A 17,659-nucleotide genomic window follows, 5' to 3' on the forward strand; every position below is an offset into this window, starting at 1 on the left:
TCTCTCCCTTCTCAGTTGCAGCCCCTAGCACCTCTCCCACCCCTCCCGAACGTGAGGACTGGCCAGTGAGAACAATCCTGCTTAGGGAAGGCTGATCCTCCAGTCAAGGGGCTGATAAGGGGCCTTTTGTCTGTCTTGGTCAGACACCTCCCTCATCTGGAAATATTTTTTGATACTATCTAGCTTGATAAAATGCCTCATGAAGTTGTATGCTTCAGGTTGGGAACAGAAACCTGAATTCATGTGGGCACCATAACTGTGGGTTGTGCCATGGAGCTGATATTTGGTCAAAGGTTTTTTGCTCAATTCAAATTGATAGGGGCAGGGAAGGGCTGCCCTGAGGCTTCTTGTGGATTCCTCGCAGAGATGGTCAGTCCTGGTCAGCCTGGCTAAGCACTCGAAATGTCTCCTGTCCCTAGGTCTGGCAACTCCAGTAGTTCTGGCTTAGTCACTGAAGGTGAACTCCTTCATGGCAAAGAAAACGCTAGTATGTTCTAAGCCAGTTTTCTTTTACATGTGAAAATCAATTATGTTTGTTTGTTTTACAATTCTGCATCTGGGAAGATAGGACATGTCAGTATTCATTCCTCTTCTCTACAGCACTCACAAGGGATGTCAGTCAAATACCTACCCCTGTTTTTATTTTAAATAAAATCCTTTTGTGGCAAAAACTTAATAGGCATTTGATAAAACCATGGCCACTTAAAAATATCTCCTTAAAGTTGCTGGGAATAGGAGGCCAGGTGTAAGGAGAGCTCTGCGCCTGGTGGAGGGGACCTCTGTCTTGCTGCTCGAAGGTTCTAGGAGTTGCTGCAGCCCCCATGAGGGTCAGGGAAGAGTGGAAAAGGAGAACACAATGGAATCTGAGAATAAGGCTAAGCTCTGCAGTGGTAGTACTTCAGGAGGGCCCCCAGGTCCCTGTCATCTCTGTTGAGGTCTCTGGAGCTCCCTTGCATACTGTGTGTGCATAGCCTGTTTGCAAACTTTGTGAAGGTTTCCTTGGCAGCCACAACAATTAGCATTAATGACACGCCCGAGCTCCCCCAGTGGGCACCGCTGAAGTTAGCTTGGGAGCCAGGGCAGGTTTGTAAATGATTGCCTGGCAGCCACCTTGGAAACTTGGCTCCCTCAAGTTCTCCTCTTGACTGCATTCTTGAGGAAGCAGAAGAGACAATAAGGTGGTGATGTTGTTGTTGTCTAACTGTCAGTTTATGTTAAAAAAATAAGGTGTTTGGCCAATTTTGAGGAAGTTATTTTTGACAGATTATTGGTGGGCCCGTTTTAGAAGAACCATAAAGTCTCCAAGGATTTTTTCACAGTGGGATGGCAGCCTTGTGAGGTGGTGAACAACTTGTCACTGGGAGTGTGCAAAGCAAGGGTGGTAGATGGGTTTTCTATATTCTAGATGGGTGTGGGATTGTCCCAGGCAGAAACCAACTCTTAACAATGAAGCAAGTTTGAATGTCAGCGCAAATATTCTTTTGGGTCCCTTATTCATAATATTGGTCTAGGATTGGGAAGTTTCCCAAAACCCTGTCGATATATCTAAAGGTGATTAAACAGCTTCAGTTTTCCTAATGACAGTGAGTCATTTCTTCTCTCTCTTTTTTTTTTGAGACGAAGTCTCTCTGTCGCCCAGGTTGGAGTGCAATGGCGCGATCTTGGCTCACTGCAACCTCTGCCTCCCAGGTTGAAGTGATTCTCCTGCCTCAGCCCCCGAGTAGCTGGGACTACAGGCATGCGCCACCACACCCAGCTAATTTTTGTATTTTTATTAGAGACAGGGTTTCGCCATGTTGGCCAGGCTGATTTTGAACTCCTGACCTCAGGCGATCTGCCCGCCTTGGCCTCCCAAAGTGCTGGGATTACAGGCATGAGCCACTGCGCCTGGTTGACAGTGAGTCATTTCTTCCTTGTGTTTCTATTCCCAGATGTGGGAAAAGCAGTCTGCTCACCATTCAGTCTGGAGAAAGCACGATGTCCTTGCCCCTGGGGTGTATGGTTTCCAGGTAACATGCAACACTCTCATTCGGCTTTTTGTCTGCCTATCCTAATCAGGATGCAAGCTGTGGAGCTGAGTCGGGTTCAGACAAGCCCTGCTGAAATACAGGGAGAATTTAGAATCCCCAACACTAACCCTGTCTTGATTTGCTGTAAACTCTGTCAGTGCTTGCACTTTGGTCAAGAAAACTCAGGTATTGTAATTTCCATAATGGAAAATAATTTGTATGTCATCATTATAATTATCATAATTATTAAGAGTTTGGCATAATTCAAAAGCTCTGGAATCAGATAGAACTTAGTTTGAATCTTGGCTTCATTATTTAGTAGCTGAGTGAGCAGGGCCCTTAGCTTCTCTGAGCCTCAGTTTCTACATCTGTGAGATGAGACGAACCATAGCCATCTACAAGGCTATATGAGTTTAGAATTAGTACTTTTAAAGGCTGGCACAGTGCCTGACATATAGATGTTTGATAAATGTTACCTATTATACTATCATCTTATCTTCATAATCATCTTCAAGTTCCACAGCTCTGCTCCATCTTTTTTTTTTTTTTGAGACAGAATTTCATTCTTGTTGCCCACGCTGGAGTACAATGGCACAGTCTCTGTTTACGGCTCACTGCAACCTCCACCTCCCGGGTTCAAGCAATTCTCCTGCCTCAGCCTTCCAAGTAGCTGGGATTACAGGCGCCCACCACCATGCCCAGTTAATTTTTGTATTTTTAGTAGAGACGGGGTTTCACCATGTTGGCCAGGCTGGTCTTGAACTCCTGACCTCAGGTGATCCACCTGCCTCAGCCTCCCAAAGTGCTGGGATTACAGGTTTGAGCCACCACGCCTGACCCTGCTCCATCTTATAATGCCAGAGCTCTAGGACATCTAAGAATTGGACCCTTAGGCTTCTAGAAAAAGACATGAGTAATACTTTTGAGGTGCATTAAAACCTCATGAACTCGGACCCCTAATTCTGTGTAGCTGGGAGTGGGGCTGCCACCTTCTCTGTGTTTATACTCTGCTCAGAGTGTAAGTACGAAGGTTTCAGGGCTGCTCAGGAAGCAAGCTCCAACACTGAGGCGGTATCTTGACAGTCAGCGTGAGCACTGCGACTTCTCATTGATATGCCTGGTTCCACCTGCCAGGACTCCTGCACTCTCAGCTCTTCTTAGCCCATGGGATTAAGCTCTGGATGCAGATGGTCAACAAATCAAGCATTTACTAAGTCTGAATGGCATTTCCCTCCAAAGAGTCCGAATGAGGGATTCCTAACTCAGCTTTTACTCTTTATCCTAATTCTTGGCAGTCCATAGCCCCATTTCTTCAAGACCCTAAGAATAATAGAATTTTAAGTCAGATGTTCTGAGATTTCAACAATTTTGCTCCGTTCAGTAGCAATCTGGGTGCCAGGTGATGGGCTGGGGACTGGGATACAGCAGATACGAATAAGCCATGGTCTCATCCCCTGTAAAGTTCATAGCCAGGGGAGTGGGGGAGGAAGGAGACAGAAGTGTCCTGGTATGTCCCCTCCTTGGTGTTCCCAGAGAACACTTTCCCAGCTCCTGTCTTGGCACTTGCCACTCTGTGGGTTAATTTCTGTGTATTTTTCTGTCTCTCTGGGGAAGAAAACTTTGGAGCCAGACACTATCACTTACTAGTTGTGTGAGACACTATCACTTACTAGTTGTGTGACTGTGGGAAAGTCATTTCCCCTGTTTGTTTCCTCTCTTTGTTCACTCTCTGTTTCTTTATCTGCATAATAGGTTGTTGTGAGAATTAAGTAGGATAATACATGTAAAACCTTAGCACCGTGTATGGAAAATAATAGAATTCCAGAAATGTGAACTATTTTTATTAACAATGGCAGGGATAGTTGCCCAGGTCATCATTGATCCTGAGTGCCAGTCATGATGCCTGGCACTTAGTAGGGCCTCAGGAATCATTTGTTGTTGGGATGGAGATATGAATGTTGCAGAGACACCCTAACAGACGAAGTGTACGCCCTGCGCTGTGGAAGCCCGGGGGAGGGGCAGAGAACTTTGACTGTGAGCCTAGCAGGGATTTATGGTGATAATCATTTATTTATTTATTTATTTATTTATTTTATTGTGGGAAGTTTTTTTTATTGTTATACTTTAAGTTCTAGGGTATATGTGCACAACGTGCAGGTTTGTTACGTTATGTATACATGTGCCATGTTGGTTTGCTGCACCCATTAACTCGTCATTTACATTAGGTATTTCTCCTAATGCTATCCCTCCCCCAGCCCTCCATCCCCCAACAAGCCCCGGTGTGTGATGTTCCCCTTCCTGTGTCCAAGTGTTCTCATTGTTCATTTCCCACCTATGAGTGAGAACAGGCGGTGTTTGGTTTTCTGTCCTTGTGATAGTTTGCTCAGAATGATGGTTTCCAGCAAGGACTTCATGACTAAAATACCAAAAGCAATGGTAACAAAAGCCAAAATAGACAAATGGGATCTATTTATTTTATTTTTAATTCTACTTTTAAGTTCTGGGATACATGTGCAGAACGTGCAGGTTTGTTACATAGGTATACATGCATGGTGTTTTGCTGCACCTATGACCCCGTCATCTAGGTTTTAAGCCCTGAGAGCTGGGATATCAGGAAGCCCGGTGTGTGATGTTCCCCTCCCTGTGTCTGTCTGTTCTCATTGTTCAACTCCCACTTATGAGTGAGAACATGCCGTGTGTGGTTTTCTGTTCCTGTGTTAATTTGCTGAGCATGATGGTTTCCAGCTTCATCCATGTCTCGGCAAAGTACATGAACTCATTATTTTTTATGGCTGCAGAGTATTCCACGGTGTATATGTGCCACATTTTCCTTATCCAGTCTATCATTAATGGGCATTTGGGTTGGTTCCAAGTCTTGGCTATTGTAAATAGTGCTGCAGTAAATATATGTGTACATGTATCTTTATAGTAGAATGATTTATAATCCTTTGGGTGCATACACAGTAATGGGATTGCTGGGTCAATTTGTATTTCTGGTTCTAGATCCTTGAGGAATCGCCACACTGTCTTCCATAATGGTTGAACTAATTTACACTCCCATATGGTGGTAATCATTTATAAGCAGGGCCTTGAAACATGGGTCAACCTTTAGCTGGAACAAAAAAAGGTGGCAAAGGACCATCTATACCAAGAGGCAGCATAGAATAGAGGCTAGGAGCCCAGACTGAAGCCAGGCTGCCTGGGTGTGAATCTTGCCTCTGGATCTTGGGCAAGCTTCTTTATTTCTCTGTGGCTTAGATGATAATAGTACTTCCTCAAGGGCTTGTCCTGAGAAATATATGAGTGCTTCTTTGTAAAGCATTTAAAAACAGTGTCTATACATAAAATAAACAGCCCAGAGGTATGGAAGTGTGGAAGGCAAGTAATATGGTAAATGGGAGATGCAGCTAGAAAGGTACTTTTGGAAATAGTTCATCAAAGTCTTTGAATATCACTCAGTGTATTTGGAATTAGCCAGTAAGGAACACAAAATCCATTCCCCTGTGGCTCAATAGTGGTTTCCCACTTTAAACAGGGCCTGCACTCTCAGGTTTGCCACAATCCCTAATGTTTTCTAGCCCAGCACTCCACAGATTTAGTGGTTCTAAATCATTAAGTCTGGGGATCTGCATTTCTAACAAATTCCCAGGTGATGCTGATGCTGCTGGTCCAGAGATCACACTTTGAGAACCACTGCCTTATTGTATCTTGGACACTAAGGTGGAGAATGAGTTGCCATTTATCATCACACATGTACTGTGGTTTCTTTCATATCTGCTACATTTTGTGCATTTAATGTTACTTTTCTGGCCCTGGTGGAACTTGGTTTTGCAATTCCTGGCATAATCAGTATGGAATGGTTGGGTATAAGATCACAAGAGACCGAGGGGCTAGAGAGAGATTTGGAGGTGACTGAGGCTCAGCCTAGAGCAAGCCTATAGTAGCTGAAGCTGTGAGCTCATTCCTAGGGATAGCGTGCAGGGAGAAATGGGTTGCAGGTGGATAGCAGAATATCAAGGGGGTACTGGCACACCCTGTCATAAAAGAAAGGGGAAAGAATAGTCACTGTTTAAGGAAGAGCATTCAAAGAGGTAGGAGGAGAGATGAGAGAGAGAGTGGCTGATGGAGAGTTCTTGACTTTATTATTAGAGAGAGGACTGTTGGCAAACATCTGAGGCCAAAGCTTAAATAGTTAAACAGTACGGTTCTCAGGTGAGCTCACCTGAGAGCTGGGACATCAGGAAGCAGGTGTCTTGTTACCCTTGCCCACAGTATGCCTGGTAACCTGCTGTTGCTCCGAGGCACAGCTTGTTGTGAGCAGTCGTCTCTGAGGCTCTGGTGGCACAGTTGCAGCTTTGGAGCTAAGCATGGTGAGTATCATGTTACCCATCTCTACTCAAAATACAAAAAATTAGCCAGGCGCGGTGGCGGGCGCCTGTAGTCCCAGCTACTTGGGAGGCTGAGGCAGGAGAATGGCGTGAACCTGGGAGCCAGAGCTTGCAGTGAGCCGAGATCGCGCCACTGCACTCCCTCATAACATGGCAGAAATGTGCTAGTCTTCTCGTGACCATGGTGGGGGTGCTTATGTTTGGCTGGTTTTCTTTTTGGAGTACTTGTTGGGAAAGAGTATCTGAGAAAGGGAAGGAAGGAGCTGAAACTGAAAAGGTGGGCCAGTGGCATCCTGTAGGCAGTCTCAAGACCAGGCTAAGAGGTTTGCGTTTGGTACAGTGGGAATAGGGAGCCATGCTGAGCTCCAGAGTGGGGAGCAGCTGTGTGTTAACATGAATCCATAGCCCAGGACCTGAGCTTGGGCTGGGCCCACATAGGCATACTATAAATGAGGAGTGAGTAAGTGGATGAATTGGAGGTTTAAGGGATAAAGGATGATAATCTGATCAAAGCAAAATTTTAGGAGGAATAGCCCCAAGAATCAATGTTGAGTGGTTCAAAGTCCATAAGCTTTGGTGCCAGATGAACCTACAATTACACTTCAAATCTGGTCTCCTGTTTTCATCCATTTTGTACTGCTGCAACAGAATGACACAGACTGGGTAATTTATAAAGAAAAGAAATGTATTTCTCACAGTTCTGGAAGCTTGAAGTCCAATATCAAGTCCAGTATCAAGTCCAATATCAAGCTTGAAGTCCAATATTGGGCAAGGGCCTTCCTGCTGCATCATCTCTTGGTGGAGAGTGGAAGGTCAAGAATGCATAAGAGCAAGAGGGAAGGAGACTGAATTCCTCCTTTCATCAGGAACCTACTCCTGTGATAACTAACCCACTCCTACAATAATGACATTCATCCATTCATGAGGGCAGAGTCTTCGTGACTTAATCACCTCTTAAAGGTCCCATCTCTCAACACTGCTGCATTGGGGATTGAGTTTTCAACATATGACCTTTGGGGGATGCCACTGAACCGCTCCAGAAACCAGTTTCCTTATTTGTAAAATGAGAATAATAATACCTGTTTGTAGGTTTGTATTAGGAGTTTGTATCTAGCATAGAGGGTGGCACTCCCTGCAGAGTTGCCATTGTTATCACTGAGCACCTTCCCCTTGCATCTTCTCCAAGTCTCATAGCACCCTGTGAGGTAGGCAGGGCTGGCCTGTCACTGCCTTTCACAGAAGACAGAAGAAGACAGTGGCTCAGTGCGGTCAGGGGCTGTTCCTGGAGGCCCTTCTCTCTCTCTCTTTTTTTTTTTTGGCCAACCTAGTCCTACCACTTTTTTTTGAGACGGAGTCTCGCTCTGTCACCCAGGCTGGAGTGCAGTGGCGCGATCTCGGCTCACTGCAAGCTCCACCTCCCAGGTTCACACCATTCTCCTGCCTCAGCCTCCCGAGTAGCTGGGACTACAGGTGCACGCCACCACGCCTGGCTAATTTTTCTATTTTTAGTAGAGACAGGGTTTCACCATGTTGGCCAGGATGGTCTCAATCTCTTGACCTCGTGATCCACCCACCTCGGCCTCCCAAAGTGCTGGGATTACAGGCGAGGGCCACTGCGCCCAGCCTGGTCCTACCATTTTTTAAAGGCCTTCTTCCTTCTGAAGCTGATGACTTCTTTGACTTCCTATTGCACTTTTTTAAGTGCACTTTCTATTGCACTTTTTAAAGTCTGAATCATGGGCCGGGTGCGGTGGCTCATGCCTGTAGTCCCAGCTCTTTGGGAGGCTGAGGCGGGTGGATCACAAGGTCAGGAGTTTGAGACCAGTCTGGCCAACATAGTGAAACCCTATGTCTACTAAAAATACAAAAAATTAGCCAGGTGTGGTGGAGTGTGCCTGTAATCCCGGCTACTCTGGAGGCTGAGTCAGGACAATTGCCTGAATCCGGGAGGTAGAGGTTGCAGTAGGCCGAGATCGCGCCATTGTGTTTCAGCCCGGGCGACAGTGCGAGACATTGTCTCAAAAAAAAAAAAAAAAAAAAAAAACAGAAAGAAGACTGAATCATGTAATCTCGAAAGACTTGATTAAATAGGGTAAAATGTACCTCTTGTTGCCTTAGTCAGATTCTCACTTCTGCAAGAACTGAAATTCTATGTTTTCTTTTAAAAAATAATAAAAGTGATAGAAGATGATGATAAGAACTTTGAATAGTGCAGAGAGGTAGAAAGTGAAAAATAAAAGTCCTCTAATCTCCATTTTCACTTCCCAGAGGCAGCCATTGCTAATAGCTTCTTGTCTATCTTTCCAGAAACAGTCTATGCTTATGAAATAATATACATAAGTGAATCATATATATGAATTATAAATGAGCATATTTTATTCATTATAAAACTAATTATAACAAATATGAGTCTTTCATATGTATGTGTGTGTATGGATGTATATATATTTTGACTCTCCATATCTGTGGATTGTGCGTCCGCAGATTCAACAAATTGCGGATCAAAAATATTTGGAAAAAAAAGGATAGTTTCTTCTGTACTGAACATGTACAGACTTTTTTTCTTGTCATTTTTCCTAAATAATTAAGTATAACAGCTATTTTTATAGCATTTACATTGTATTAGGTATTATAAATAATCTAGAGATGATTTAAAGTGTGTGGGAGAATGTGTATAGGTTATATGCAAATACTACACCATTTTATATAAGCAATTTGACCATCTGTAGATTTTGGTGTCTGAGGAGGGTCCTGGAACCAATCTCTCATGGACGCTGACAGACGACTGAATATGTGTGTGTATGTATATATATGTGTGTGTGTGTGTGTGTGTATGTATATATGTATATATGTGTGTGTATATATATATATATATATATATAGATCATCATTGGTCTGTGAAGGCCTATTTATGTGTCTATCTGACAATCACCACCCACACACCATCCATCTATTCATTTATTTATCCCCATTCCACACTCCCATTTCCCTCCCTCCTCTCGTAAACAACCATTCTAATATGATATATACCTTTCACTTTGGTGAGTTATTAAATATGATTATATTAATATGTCATTAAAACAGAAATAGAGGTATATATGCCTATTTTGTGTGTGTTTACATATACATATATTGGAGATTATCATTTCATATCAGTACATGTAAGTCTGCTTTATACCAATCAATAGCTGCATAACATTCCATTGCATAGAGATACATCGTACTTTGCTTTCTTCTACTTTTTCTTTTACTTTGCTTTTATAGAAGATGCTACAATGACAATTTTTTCACAAGTACCTTTGTACATATGAGTTTGTAGCATAATTATAATTTTTAGTAGTGGAATGTTCAAAATTCCCATTGATATTGTCAAATTACTCTTCAGAGAGAACAGTTCATATGCTCACCAAGAGTTTAGAGAGTAGAATCTGAGTCTTGGCAAAGAAGCTGGAGATCTTTTTACTTAACTGTTAAGTTAAAAAAAAAGCCCATGATGGATTGAGCACCGTGTGGCAGAGACTCCGTGACTCTCTTAAGCCCCTCCTGACAGGGGTGGACATCATTTCACTCACATTCCAGGAGAGAGAACTTAGTCATATGATCACACGTTATTGCTGGAGAAGCTGGGAAAGGTAGTTCACTCGTGTTCCACTAGAATCCTGTAGTTATAGGAGAAAGAGAAGACAGGGTAGACATTAGGAACCTTGGTCATTCACAGCAAGTTGTTGGACTTTATCCTGAGATAAAAATAGGATTGCAGTAGGACCCATTTCTAAATTTGATAGCCACCTGCTGACAAAGGCCTTTGCCAGGCACTCCTGCAGTGGAGGTGGGATTTGCAGAGGGGGCTCACTGAGGACCTGCTGTGTGCCAGGCACTAGGCTGGGTGCTTCACTTGCCTCATTCCTCACCACAGGCCTGCACAGTGGGCCCCATGTTCCTCCTTAGACACAGGAGGCTTAAAGATGTGCAGGGACTTGCCCAAGGCAGAGCATTCGAACCCACATCTGTGTGATTGCAAAGCCCATGTTTTCTTTCCACAGCTCTGGCCATGTCAGCACACACCATGAATGCTACAGCTGCTGCACAGACACCTCACTTTGCCCTGCCTAGGCCCTTTCTGGCCAGATATACAGTAGGTGCAGCCACACACACCTTACCTAACTTGGACTCTCTTCTCTTTTTCCAGGCCTTCTCTCAGCTCCTTGGCCTACTGCCGTGGCCTTGGTGCCACCCTCCTCTGGTGGTCAGCTCAGGGCCTCCTCTGCCCATGCAGTCCCCAGCTGCCACTGCTGAGGGCCTCAGTGGCCCCCTCTTTGGGGCCTACACGTTCCCCACTTTCAAGTTTCAGCCTCGCCATGATAGCATGGACTGGAGACGCATTAGCACCCTGGATGTAGACCGCGTGGCCCGGGAGCTGGATGTGGCCACTCTGCAAGAGAACATTGCTGGCATCACCTTCTGCAACTTGGACCGGGAGGTGTGCAGCCGCTGTGGGCAGCCTGTGGACCCGGCACTGCTCAAGGTGCTGCGCCTGGCACAGCTCATCATTGAGTACCTGCTGCACTGCCAGGATTGCCTGAGTGCCAGCATTGCCCAGCTGGAGGCACGGCTGCAGACCAGCCTGGGCCAGCAGCAGCGTGGTCAGCAGGAGCTGGGCCGCCAGGCTGACGAGCTCAAGGGTGTGCGGGAGGAGAGCCGCCGGCGTCGCAAGATGATCAGCACCCTGCAGCAGCTGCTAATGCAGACAGGCACCCACAGCTACCACACGGTGAGGAATCTCCACCAGGCAGGGAGAGGCTGTGTGCCCCAGCCACTGGGGCAACTGTTGCTACTGGGCAGCACTGCTGGGGCCATAAGGCTGCTGGGGGGCTGTTTTCACTGGTTAGGAGCAGATTTCAGAGATGCTGCTGGTGGCCAGAGAGCCTGGGCTTGTCTCATTAGGTTCTACAGTGTGTGTGTAGATTGTACATGTGTGGGAGATGTGTGTGTTTATGGAGAGGGTGCATGTCTAGTGTATGTATATGCATGAATGTATGGAGAGTGTGTGTGTTTGTAAATGGTGTGAATATGTGTGTGTGTTTAATGTGTGTGTGTGTGTGAATACTTGAAGGGTACCTCTGTGTGTATGTAGGGTGTGTGGTGTGTAATGTGTGCTTGTACTATATTATAAAGGATACAACTCTGGAACATGTATAAAAAGGTGTATTAATAGTGTTTCTGACCAAGAAGCAGCTTCTCTGCTCCTTCTGGAATCTCCACCTGGTTCAGCTTCCACCATGTTCATCAGGGTGACCCAGAAGTCCTACAAGGTGCCCACCTCTGGCCCCCGGGCCTTCAGCAGCTGCTTCTACGTGAGTGGGCCCAGTGCCTGCATCAGCTCCTCAAGCTTCTCTTGAGTGGGCAGCAGCAGCTTCCGGGGTGACCTGGGCGGAGGCTATGGTGGGGCCAGTGGCGTGGGAGGCCTCACCGCCATCGCGGTCAACCAGATCCTGCTGAGCCCCCTTAACCTGGAGATGGACTGCAACATCCAGGCCATGTGCACCCAGGAGAAGGAGCAGATCAAGACCCTCAACAACAAGTTTGCCTCCTTCATAGACAAGGTATGGTTCTTGGAGCAGCAGAACAAGATGCGGGAGACCAACTGGAGCCTCCTGCAGCAGCAGAAGACGGCTCAGAGTTAACATGGACAACATGTTCAGGCTACATCAACACCCTTAGGCAGCAGCTGGAGACTCTGGGCCAGGAGAAGCTGAAGCTGAAGGCAGAGCTTGGCAACATGCAGGGGCTGGGTGGAGGACTTCGAGAACAAGTATGAGGATGAGATCAATAAGCATACAGAGATGGAGAATGAATTTGCCTTCATCAAGAAGGATGTGGATGAAGCTTACATGAATAAGGTAGAGCTGGAGTCTCGCCTGGAAGGGCTGACTGACGAGATCAACTTCCTCAGGCAGCTGTATGAAGAGGAGATCCGGGAGCTGCAGTCCCAGATCTCGGACACGCCTGTGGTGCTGTCCATGGACAACAGTCGCTCCGTGGACGTGGACAGCATCATCGCTGAGGTCAAGGCACAGTGTAAGGAGATCGCCAACCGCAGCTGGGCTGAGGCTGAGAGCATGTACCAGATCAAGTATGAGGAGCTGCAGATGCTGGCTGGGAAGCACGGAGATGACCTGCAGCATACAAAGACTGAGATCTCAGAGATGAACCAGAACATCAGCCGGCTCCAGGCTGAGACTGAGGGCCTCAAAGGCCAGAGGGCATCGCAGATGCCAAGCAACGTGGGGAGCTGGCCATTAAGGATGCCAACGCCAAGCTGTCTGAGCTGGAGGCCGCCCTGCAGCGGGCCAAGCAGGAAGGACATGGAGCGGCAGCTGCGTGAGTACCAGGAGCTGATGAATGTCAAGCTGGCCCTGGACATCAAGATCGCCACCTATAGAAAGCTGCTGGAGGGCGAGGAGACGTGGCTGGAGTCTGAGATGCAGAACACGAGTATCCATACAAAGACCACCAGAGGCTATGCAGGTGGTCTGAGCCCGGCCTATGGGGGCCTCACAAGCCCTGGCCTCAGCTACAGCCTGGGCTCCAGCTTTGGCTCTGGCGCAGGCTCCAGCTCCTTCAGCTGCACCAGCTCCACCAGGGCCACTGTGATTGTGAAGAAGATAGAGACGTGCGATGGGAAGCCAGTGTCCGAGTCCTCTAACGTCCTGCCCAAGTGAACAGCTGTGGCAGCCCCTCCCAGCCTGCCCCTCCTGCGGCTGCCCCAGAGCCCGGGGGAGGGGGGAGACTGCTCCGCAGGGTAGCACAGGGAACGGGAGACCCACTGAGGCTCAGCCCTAGCCCTCAACCCACCTGCAGGGGAGTTTACTGCCTAGGGACCCCCCCTTGCCCATGCCTCCAGCTACAAAACAATTCAATTGCTTTTTTTTTTTTGTCCAAAATAAAACCTCAGCTATCTCTGCCAAAAAAAAAAAAAATAGTGTTTGTGTGTGTGTGAATGAATGAAGGGTATATATGTGTGTAAGAGTGTGTGTTTGTACTTATGGAGAATGTGTGTAAGGATGTGTATGTCAAAGAAGGCTGTATATGTGTCTAAGGGTGTATTTATAGAGGGTGTGAGTGCGTGCATATTTATGTATGATGGAGAATTTGTATGTGTATGTAGAGGAGTGTGTTGTGTAAAGGTGTGTGTGAGGGGTATGTGTGTGTGTATGTGTTGAATCTACGTGTGACAAGGGATTGGTGGAGCCAGGCTTATTCTGGAATACTGACTCCATTATTCAACCAAGTGACAGTTCATTTCCCAAAGCAGCATGGAGCATTTGAATGTGTCTCCATGGAAGTATGGATTAGGGACATCTGCCCTTTAATAAAAATTGTCATGGTGGCTAGGCCCTGTGCCAGGCTCTGAGGATGTGGGCACAAGTCATGCTGGTTCAGGTTTTTAAGACATTCATAGTTTGTGGATGGATGGGTTACCTATTTCTGCTCATAACACTTCTGACACCAAATGTGTGTTTTTTTCCCTCACACCAACCAATTCTCCAGTGCCAACTGGGTGCCCTTCAATTCAATTCTGACACTATCTACCTGGAGTTAGCATCAGATGCCATGAGTTAAGAGATCGGTCCCACAAGACTGGCCCCACTTCAGATACCTGGGTCTCCTGTACTTCTGACTAACTGGCTACAAATTGAGGGTTCCCATAACTCCATCTTGAGGTTCAATAATTTGCTAGAATGGCTTACAGAACTCAGGAAGAAGACACTTTATTACTAGTTTATTATAAAGATAGAAGTCAGAATAGTCAAATGGAAGAGATGCATTTGAGGACAAGAGAGGACAAGGTATGGGAGAAGGGACTCGGAACTTCCCTGCCCTTTCTGGGTGTGCCATATCCTAGCACCTTAGTGTTTACCAATCTGGAAACTCTTTAAATCCCATCATTTAGGGGTTTTATGGAGATTCCACCAAGCATGCATAATTGATTAAATCATTGGCCATTGCTTAGTAGTCCAGCCCCTCTTCCCTCCCTGGAGGCTGGAGGGTGGGGCTGAAAGTTTCAACCCTCTACCCATGCCTTGGTCTTTCTGGTGACCAACCCCCATCCTGGGAGGATTACCTGAGCCCAGCATCTTTATCATAATGAGAGCTGATGAGCCAAAAAAAAAAAAAAAAAAGGATAGGAGTTGGTCACCAGAAAGTCATTTGCGGGGTGGGGCAGAAGGTGCCCAGCCACCAGTCCTTTCATTAGCATACAAAAAACACTGTCTTAGTAAGTTTAGTGTTGCAATAAAGGAATACCCGAAGCTGGATAATTTATAAAGAAAAGAGGTTATTTGACTCACAGTTCTGCTGGCTGGAAGGTTCAAGACTGGGCACCTGATGAGGGCCTCTGACTGCTTTCACTCCTGGTGGAAAGTGAAGGGAAGCTGGCCTGTCCAGAGCTCATGGCAAGAGAGGAAGTAAGGGGAGAGGGATGCCAGGCTCTTTCTAACAACCAGCTCTGTCAAACTAATCAGAATGAGAACTCCCTCACCCCCAAGGGAGGGCATTAATCTATATATGAGGGATCTGCTCCATGACCCAGATACCTCCCACTGGGCACCACCTCTCAACACTGCCACACTGGAGATTAAATTTCAACATGAGATTTGGAAGGGACAAACATTCAAACAATAGTAGATGCTCTTATTACTCTGGAGATTCCAAGGATCTCAGAATCTCTTGTGTCATGAACTGGGGACTAAGACCAAATATTATTACAAAAGATGCTTTACCGCCCTTATCACTCTGAAGATTGTAAGTCAGGGGTGTTCAATCTTTTGGCTTCCTTGGGCCACATTGGAAGAAGAAGAATTGTCTTGGGCCACACATTGGAAGAAGAAGAATTGTCTTGGGCCACACATAAAATACACTAACATTAATGATAGCTGATGAGCTAAAAAAAAAGTTCCTAAAAAAATCTCATAATGTTTTAAGAAAGTTTACAAATTTGTGTTGGGCCACTTTCAAAGCTGTTGTGGGCCACATGTGGCCTATGGGCTGCAGGTTGAACAAGCTTGTTGTAAGTGTTTTAGGACATCCCTGCCAGAAACTAGGAAGGAACAAAGACCAAATTTACATTTTTTTTTTTTTTTTTTTTTTGAGATAGGGTCTCACTCTGTCACCCAGGCTGCAGTCTGATCATGGCTCACCACAGCCTTAACCTCCCAGGCTCAGGTGATCCTCCCACCTCAGCCTCCTGAGTAGTTAGGACTACAGGCACCTACCACCATGTTTGGCTAATTTTTTTAGAGACAGGGTTTCTCCAGATTGCCCAGGCTGGTCTCGAACTCCTGGGCTCAAGTGATCCGCCCACCTCAGCCTCCCAAAGTTCTAGGATTTTAAGTGTGAGCCACTGTGCCCAGCCTACATTCTTATTGTATCACAATATCACAGTGAGACAGAAGGAATTGTTATGATATATTATTAATTGATAACAAATTGATATAATTGATATGTTTATGATTAAAAGGGTCAGAACCCTTTTAGTAGTAAGTCCTGTGTACACACCTGGTTGCTAGGAAGGTTGGGACACAGAGTGTTTATTCTCATTGGCCACAGACTTACTGTTACCAAGGAAGAAAGGGAAAATGGGTATTGGGGGACAACTGGCAATTCCTGTCACAATTGTCTGCAAAGATAGCAAATAATCTGCCTATCGATTAACTAACAATGGCAGCTTCCAAAGCTGTGTTGGGAAGAATTCTGAAATTTTACAGTGAGAAGATGATGTGATAGATTGCTTATGTCTGAAATGTCTTAGGAGAGGGATTTGGAATTACAGATGCTGTTTATTTGCTAACCTCTGCCTCTGGTGGTTCTCCACCCTGGGATGGGACCTAGACATTGGCATATTTTAAAAACTTTTTATTATGGAAAATTTCAAACATGTGCAATAATAGAGAGAATAATATAATGAACCTTTATCTACACACTAACAGTATCAACCCATGGGCAGTGTTGTTGCATCTCTTCCCCTGCCCGCTTTCCCCACTTCTGGATTATTTTGAAGCATATTAGTAATATGATTTTATTTGTAGTATTTCAATATCTCTATTTGTATCTCTAAAAGAGAAGACTCTGACTTTTAAACATAGACAAACACCATCATCACACTCTGAAAAAGCAACAGAAATTCATTAGTATCATCAAATATCCAGTCAGTGTTCACAGTTTCCCGGGACACTGGTAGTATTTTAAAGCTCCCCAGATGATCCTAGTGGGCAGCATGGGTTGACATCATTGCCTTGCTCAGTAAATTAAATTCTTTATTTCTGAAGCAGCCCAGGGGTCCCAAGGGGATGGGGGCTTTGATATAAGGAAAATTCCAGGCTGACTCGGTGACCTAATCTTGTACTCCCCATTGCATCCTCTCTGTATAGTGCCACCTGTGTGACAAGACATTCATGAATGCCACCTTTCTCCGGGGCCACATCCAGCGCAGGCATGCAGGCGTGGCAGAAGGTGGTGAGTCCAGACAGCAGCCTGGGCCCCTTCTGCGACTGTGGAAGGGGCTGGGGCTGGTATTCAGTGGGTGGCGACCACCTATACCACCCAAAACTGCTCTCAGAACCTCACTGTCCAATTGGGGATGGGATGATCCCACCATTCACCACCGGGGGAGCCCACTTGGGTTGGAAGGGTTTCTGACCCCATGTGTAAAGAAGGGCTGGGAGTCAGGTAGATTTCATTCTTAGCTCTGTCGCTATTTATGATGTAACCTCGGTCCATGCTTTCCCCGCTGTGTCTCAGTGGGCTTCACCGTGAATGGGGCAGTCATATGGAGTGACTTTGAAGGGCTCTTACCTTCCAGCCTTCTGCGAATCTGCAATTCCCTGATGCCAGCCACGAATAAGCCTAAAAAGGGTGAATGGGCAGTCAGACCAGTTCTTTGACTTTTCTACATACTTGAGCTTATCATGATCTAATCACTTTAATTTTACAATTTCAAATTCCAAAATGAGGAGCAAGGCTGTATGTTTTCCCCATAAAGAGATTTGCATATTTTACATTCACTTTTCTTTTCTTTTCCTTTTCTTTTCTTTGTCTTTTCCCTTTTCTTTTCTTTTCTTTTCTTTTTTTTGAGACAGGGTCTCACTCTGTCACCCAGGGTGGAGTGCAGTGGTTTGATCTTGGCTCCATTGCAGCCTCCATCTCCCGGGCTCAAGCAATCCCCGTACCTCAGCCTCCTAAGTAGCTGGGACTACAGGCATG

General features: G+C 45.9%; 1 protein-coding gene and 1 pseudogene across 1 annotated transcript in view; both read left to right on the top strand.

The window, feature by feature from the left end:
• Positions 1 to 17,659, top strand: part of DZIP1L (DAZ interacting zinc finger protein 1 like) — a 55,326-nt gene that overhangs the window by 1,048 nt on the left and 36,619 nt on the right. Inside the window, exons 2-3 of the mRNA XM_032143882.2 lie at positions 10,587 to 11,168; positions 16,828 to 16,912. Coding sequence (XP_031999773.1) covers positions 10,668 to 11,168; positions 16,828 to 16,912 — 586 coding nt within the window. The 5' untranslated portion in view covers positions 10,587 to 10,667. The remainder of the gene's footprint in view (positions 1 to 10,586; positions 11,169 to 16,827; positions 16,913 to 17,659) is intronic.
• LOC116461885 (keratin, type II cytoskeletal 8-like) lies at positions 12,176 to 13,119 on the top strand (annotated as a pseudogene).

The sequence above is a fragment of the Hylobates moloch genome, unplaced genomic scaffold (assembly GCF_009828535.3).
Source record: "Hylobates moloch isolate HMO894 unplaced genomic scaffold, HMol_V3 SCAFFOLD_22, whole genome shotgun sequence".
Lineage (NCBI taxonomy): Eukaryota > Metazoa > Chordata > Mammalia > Primates > Hylobatidae > Hylobates > Hylobates moloch.